Raw genomic sequence first — 6513 nt, 5'->3', positions numbered from 1 at the left:
TGCATCATTCTATTCATCAAGAATGTATGTACTCCAAGCCCATTTTCCTTAAAAACATCTTTGAAATACACTTATCTACCAAAAATGTGTTTTTTATTAACAATTTCAATAAAAAATTCTTAAATTTACGAAATGCAACATCGCTGCATCTGCCTTTCGCCTAACAAAAACAACAAATTGTGTCATACAAAACGAAAACTTGAAATGTCTGCAAGAACTTCCTTGGGCTATTGTCTCTGAAATAACAAAAACAGTTGATGAGTAAGTGGTGCCCAGCGGGCAGATCGCAAATGGAGATTGTCTGCGTACGCCGACAGGCAAGTACAATAAAGAAATGGTATCGAAATCAGCTATCCGGCGACCACAGCTTGAATGTGCGGTCGAACGAGGTGGTGGCTATGTACTGCGAATTGGGCGCAATGTCCACCGAGATGACCTTGTTGTCGTGACCCTGCAGCGTCTTGAGCGGCTGCCACGTCTTGTTCGACCAGATCTTTGTGGTCGAATCGTAGGAGCAGGTGACCAGGAAGCTGCCGCATTCCTGCTGATACTTGACGTCCGAAATTAAGTTGGTGTGGGCGGGAATGGTGTAGACGGGCTGGCGGCGCCGCAGGTCCCAGATCTTGCAGGTATTGTCCTGGGAACCCGTTGCTATGTGGAAGCCGTTCGGTGAGAAGTCCACGCCGAAAACGGCGCCCAGGTGGCCCTCCAAGAACATGATGCACCGACCGGTGCGCAAATCCCACACCCGCCCGAAGGCATCCAGTCCTCCGGTGACCAGGACACTCCCATCCGAGTGATAGCTGAGGCAGTGCACCGGCTTGGCGTGTCCCTCTTGGTGGAGCACCTCGGTCTTCTGTTCCAGATCCCACAGCCTCCAGCTGGAGTCGTAGCAGGCGGTGGCCAGAAAACGGCCGGACGGATGGAAGGCCACCTTGGATACGCGGTGCGGCATGTGGCCGGTAATGTCAGCAATAGACTCCTCGTTATTAAAGCCCCAGAGCTTGACGGCGCCATCGTGGCCGCCCGAAGCCATGGCCACCACGTTCTCCTCATCCGCTTTCACTCCCGGCCGGAGAGCAACTCCACCCACATAGCTGGCATGGCCGCGCAGCGTCTGCTTCAGCTCGCAATTGGGCACGCTCCACAGCTTGCAGAGACCCGACCACGAGGATGTCAGAAGGAGTGTGGAGTCCTCGCTAAAGGCGGCACTGCTCACGGGCCGCGTGTCGCCCACCTGGGAGCAGAGTGGAGCCAACGATTGTAGTTTTTTTTGCATCTCCACCATGCGACCGGCTCGCGTGGCACTTGGCACTTCGAGGGCCTCTCGGGCTCTCACCAAGCGACCCTTCGCCCGCGGCAAGGAGTAATCTGCCAGCCAAAGCCGAGCGATGCGCAGGGTGTCGGGTCCCTCGTGATACCAGGTAGCCTGATCCTGTTCCCGTTGCTGCTGCTTGCGCTCCTCCTCTTCATAATGCTTCCTGTTTATAGCATGCTCGCCCAGGCCGGCTAGCAGTTCCTTGAGGCGCCTTCGCCGCTCCGCTGGTCCTTCGCCAAAGTAGCAAATCGGTTCGTTCAGCTGGCGAAGATTGCTCTTAATTTCCGTGTCGTCGGTGGAGACATTTATCTGGCGAGCCCGCTTCTTCCGCTCGAATTCCTCCAGCAGGGCCACCTTGTCCCTCTCCATTTCCGTCTCCAAATCAAAGTAGTCATCGTCGATTTTGTTTGCCAATGTAGCAGCAGTGGGGGGTGGGGCTCCTGCCTGTTTGGAGTTGCTTGTTTTTTTGGTGGACTCCTCGTAGTCCTCATCGGAATCTATATCCTCCAGTTGCCCGCCCGTGCCGGTTGTTGCTGTTGTTGTTGCTCCAGACGCTGCCGGCGCCGTTGTTGTTGTTGCCCCAGACGCCGCGGCATTGAGACGCTTTCGCTCCGATTCCTCAAGCGATCCGTAGTGCAGTGTGCGCTGCCGCTTGATGTACTGTATATCGTCGTCATCGGACATCGTAGGCGCCAACCAACTAGAGCAGTAAGGAATTAATTTTAAAACAAAATTTCGCCGAAAAAAACGAAGGAAACAACAAAAAAATATCGCTCAATGAAAACGTTTTGCTGCCTAGTGTTGGAAAACGCCGAGGGGGTGGATCAGCGATGCCACCTCATGCCCATCGATATTTAGCACAAAATGGGGCGCCTCAACCGATAGAACTGTGCGACAAAAATATGTTTAAGTTGATTTTTTTTTATTTTTCACTTCTACTTATCAAAATAAGAATATAAGTTTATGGATTTGTTAATATCAATAGCCAATCAGCTTTTACGCACACTCAAATGTCCCAAAAACGCGTGTTTTTGCATATTTCACAGCCATATAATCACATATTGGGAAAATATTTTTTCACCGTTATAAGCGTTAATGCAAGTTCAATATCTATTAATTAAAATGTATTAAGCAAATATACCGTTAGGCTTTTATCACAATGCTTTAAAATTTTTTTCTCCCAGCTCTATACTCTGGGCGACTACGTATGGAACTTGTTACGCGAGGATACCTCTGAAACAGCCAAAAAAAAAAAATCAGGAAAAAAATTAACTTTTAAAAAAAATAATAGATTATTGAAAGTAAAAAAAAAATATAATATTTTATGTTAATTATTTTCATAATAATAATTTCATAAAATTTACCATGAAAAAAGAAATCGTATCACTTTAAAGGTGGCATAGATATATTTGTGCATAATTTATGCACCTTAACCGAAAACAATCAAAAAAGTAACCGTAAATTATTTAATTTTTATAAATTTTAAATAACATTTTTTGCTTTGTTGAGATTAAAATTCCACAAAAGACATGATAACTGTTGGAAACCGTTCCCATTCACCGATACATCGACCTGCTAGCGCTTTGCAACACTGTTTTGCAGCACTACCCCATTTTAGCACCATCCGCACGCACACTCTCACACGAATTTTCTTAGGTGGTAAAAAACGGAGCGAAAACTGAGAATTTCCAAACGCATTGCACGCTAGCGGTCACATAGCCTGCGAAATAGCTGTCACTGCAACGTCGCAGCAGCAGTTTTCCACACGCTCCCGGCCAGAAGGAAATGAGCGCGCCGAGCAACAAAATGTCGGCCACCGATCAGATGCGAGCAATGTTGGACCAGCTAATGGGCACGACTCGGAATGGCGACGAGCGCCAGCTGAAGTTCTCGGACACCAGGGTCTGCAAGTCTTTTCTGCTCGACTGCTGTCCGCACGACATCCTGGCGTCCACGCGCATGGATCTCGGTGAGTGTCCCAAAGTGCATGACCTGGCTTTCCGCGCAGATTACGAGAGTGCCGCCAAGACGCGCGACTACTACTACGACATCGAGGCCATGGAGCACCTGCAGGCCTTTATCGCCGACTGTGACCGGCGGACGGACTCCGCGAAGCAGCGCCTGAAGGAGACGCAGGAGGAGTTGACCGCCGAGGTGGCCGAAAAGGCCAACGCCGTCCACGGCCTGGCCGAGGAGATTGGCAAAAAGCTGGCCAAGGCTGAGGCCCTCGGCGAGGCTGGCGAGGTCGAGGACAGCATGGAACTGATGAAGGAAATCGACGAGCTGCGCGGCAAGAAGATCAAGGCCGAGCACGAGTACCGCACATCTATGCCCGCATCAACGTACCAGCAGCAGAAGCTGCGCGTCTGCGAAGTCTGCTCCGCTTACCTGGGCATCCACGACAACGACATCCGGCTGGCGGACCACTTTGGTGGTAAGTTGCACCTTGGCTTCCTCACCATCCGCGAAAAGCTGATCGAGCTGGAGAAGACGGCGGCGCCGCGCAAGGCGGAGCTCAAGCGGACGGGTAAGATGACGGACCGCGACGACGAGGGCCGCGGCCGCAATCGCTACTTTGTAGGTGGCCGCGAACTGGACCGTCGCTCCCGCGTGCATCGCTCCCGCTCGAGGGAACGCCAGCGGAACCGGGAGGCGGAGCGCGAGCGACCCAACAACGGTCGCGGGCCGGAGGATAAGGGCGGCGAGCGGCCCAAGGATGCGGCGGACGGGGCTGAACGTGCTGATCGAGCCGGAGAACGTGGAGGACGACGCGATGACAGGGACAACCATGGCCGGGATCATCGCGAACGGGAGCGGGATGGCAGGCGCGATCGGGACCGCCATGGGCGCAACGACAGAGGACGCTTCGGCGACAGAGGTGGTGGTGGAGGAGGAGGCGGCGGCCATCATCGCGACGAGAGACGCCGATCACGCTCCCGGGAACGCTCGCCACGCGAACGCCGCAACTTCAACCACTTCCGCGATGGCGGCGGTGGCGGGGGAAACGGCCAGCGCCGACGTTCCTACTCCCGAGAGCGCTACTCCCGCCGCTAGGAATCCCGCCCAGCGCACGTACGTAGCATTAATCACATCAACTACAACTACAGAGCCACCACAAATTGAACTACTGAAAACAACAGCAACCGAATATTCATAGACTAATCAATAAAGCGACCTAGAGCCACACACTCGACGCTCCACTGTGCAGAGATAACAACATTTGTACATTTTAAATAATTTCTATTTTTTATCCTGCGTTCCAACCTCTGAAGACCGAATAAAGCCAAAAAAAAATATACGCTGTTGCCACCCCAAATCCAGCCCAACTCTGAAACCCAAACCCAAGAAAAACTTGTAAGAGATACGATATACTCGATATGATACGATTGAAATTGAATAGTCCCCCGTCCAGTCCAGAGTATTTGGCACGTAGAGATACCCAATTGAGAGTAGTCAACCCAACGAACCCGCAGTGTTGCCAATTGTAGTTCAGTTCATAGTAATTCGGTTAGGACACAGCGACTGTTAAGCTAAAGAAATCTAAATTATCGAGACGCGCAGAGAACCATTAACATTTGATATTTTGTGTTGTCTGTTGTATAGCTAGCTGCATGTTGGTAACACTGACTGAAACCCAACAAAACCCAACCATGACTCTTCTCAGCTAGCGATCACGTTCTCCCAGGCGAAGTCAACGTGTGTTGTGCATCGCTGTCGTCCCGGTTTGGGGTAAGCCTCCACGATATTAACTCTGACACTCTATCACTGCTCTGATCTGATTTGTTTTGATTTGATTTGATATGATTTGATTTGATTTGTAACCCTAAAGCGTTCTCTACTTGAAGTTCGACACTTTCGCAGCCGCTTAACGCTCTCGCACATCTTCGGTACGTATTGAGTATGGCGAGGTGACTATATCCTTTATACCACACCAATGTTAGTTGTTTTGGCAGATATGTATGCGTATAACATAGATAATCCAGTTATTATAGCTTGGGTACGTATCCATTCCGCTCGACGTTTCCTTTCGAATCGTCCTCGGAGAGTGTCCCTTATATACTCGTTTCTGGGTACGTATTAATGTTAGAAGATCACGGTTCTGTGGTACGTATGCATATAACGACTTTGATAATTCACCGTGAGCAGACCAGGCTTTGTAGGGTTCTCGGCGGTCCAGATCCCAACGTACGTATTCCTCCTCCTCTCTCTCTCTCTTTCTCTCGAAAACCAATAACTAAAAATACACCTCCAAAAACCAAATAAAAATATTAATCCGTAGCTGTTTAGAGGCAAACGAAATCCGTTGCTAACTAAATCTCTGTTTATCTCGCCAAATGGTGTTTAAGCCACAGAATACAGAATCGATGCTGCCGCGGGGGCTCAGATCAGTACAGTACAAGCCTATATGTGAGTATTCGGGCCACTTATCTCTGATTAAAATCAAGCAAATACTAAATTTAATCATCAAAGACGGCTGCAGTCCCGTTCTTGGTTCGTTTCTTTCGGCAGCCGAGGATTTATAGTGGGAGTATGAGAGCAGTGTAAAGAGTTGTTTGTGTTTGGCCCTAACAGTGGGTAAGAATCGATCGAAAAATCCAACTGATTTTATATCTACCTATATATGTATCTAACAATATCTATTGTTTTTATCTACTCCTAAGTCGACACACTGTTCTACACACTTTTAAGTTATATAACAAACACAACACACTCAATTAAGCTCTAAATTAAAACTAATCTTTATTGATCTAAGCGGAATGTAATAAAATTGCACTTGAATTATAACAGACCACACCTGTTAAGTTAACTTTATTGGTGTGGGTAATAAATGGCTATCTAATAATGAAATCTGGAATTCTGGAGATCCCATTATATATAGTTATGGCTCCGTTTCGCGGTTTTGTAATAATTATTTTAAAAAATCTTTCAAAGAAAAGTGATTTGTTTTGACTAAATAATTTTAAGCGAAGCCTGCTGGCAAGAACAAAAGCAAGTCCCAAGCAAACGACAGGCAAGACCGTAAGAGCTGACTAAACCCAAAGTGCCAGGTTGGATTTGAATTGCAAAAAGTCGGATGAAGCGCAATTCTTTAAATCAAATACCTTTTTATTAGAACCATTAAAAAAGTAGAGAATAATTTATGTTGATGAAATATTTGGATAAATTTAAAACAGTAATGGAGCTCGACATCATCC

General features: G+C 48.2%; 2 protein-coding genes across 2 annotated transcripts; one reads left to right on the top strand and one right to left on the bottom strand.

The window, feature by feature from the left end:
* Window positions 1-66: 66 nt before the first annotated feature.
* Window positions 67-2137, bottom strand: LOC108099860 (U4/U6 small nuclear ribonucleoprotein Prp4). Its single transcript, XM_017203507.2, has one exon. It carries the CDS (start codon window positions 2000-2002, stop codon window positions 347-349), a length of 1656 nt encoding a protein of 551 aa, XP_017058996.1. The 5' UTR covers window positions 2003-2137; the 3' UTR covers window positions 67-346.
* A 798-nt stretch (window positions 2138-2935) lies between these two features.
* Window positions 2936-6112, top strand: LOC108099842 (putative RNA-binding protein Luc7-like 1). The gene has a single exon (XM_017203489.2). It carries the CDS (start codon window positions 3104-3106, stop codon window positions 4370-4372), a length of 1269 nt encoding a protein of 422 aa, XP_017058978.1. The 5' UTR covers window positions 2936-3103; the 3' UTR covers window positions 4373-6112.
* The last annotated feature ends 401 nt before the right edge of the window (window positions 6113-6513 follow it).

The sequence above is a fragment of the Drosophila ficusphila genome, unplaced genomic scaffold (genome assembly GCF_018152265.1).
Source record: "Drosophila ficusphila isolate 14025-0441.05 unplaced genomic scaffold, ASM1815226v1 contig_106, whole genome shotgun sequence".
Lineage (NCBI taxonomy): Eukaryota > Metazoa > Arthropoda > Insecta > Diptera > Drosophilidae > Drosophila > Drosophila ficusphila.
Note: the sequence above shows the minus strand (reverse complement) of the source record. Positions and strands in the feature narration are given on the sequence as shown.

What these genes read in the sequence shown, in the direction of transcription:
- LOC108099860 (XM_017203507.2), bottom strand. Translation starts at nt 2,002, where the DNA reads ATGTCCGATGACGACGATATACAGTACATCAAGCGGCAGCGCACACTG.
- LOC108099842 (XM_017203489.2), top strand. Translation starts at nt 3,104, where the DNA reads ATGAGCGCGCCGAGCAACAAAATGTCGGCCACCGATCAGATGCGAGCA.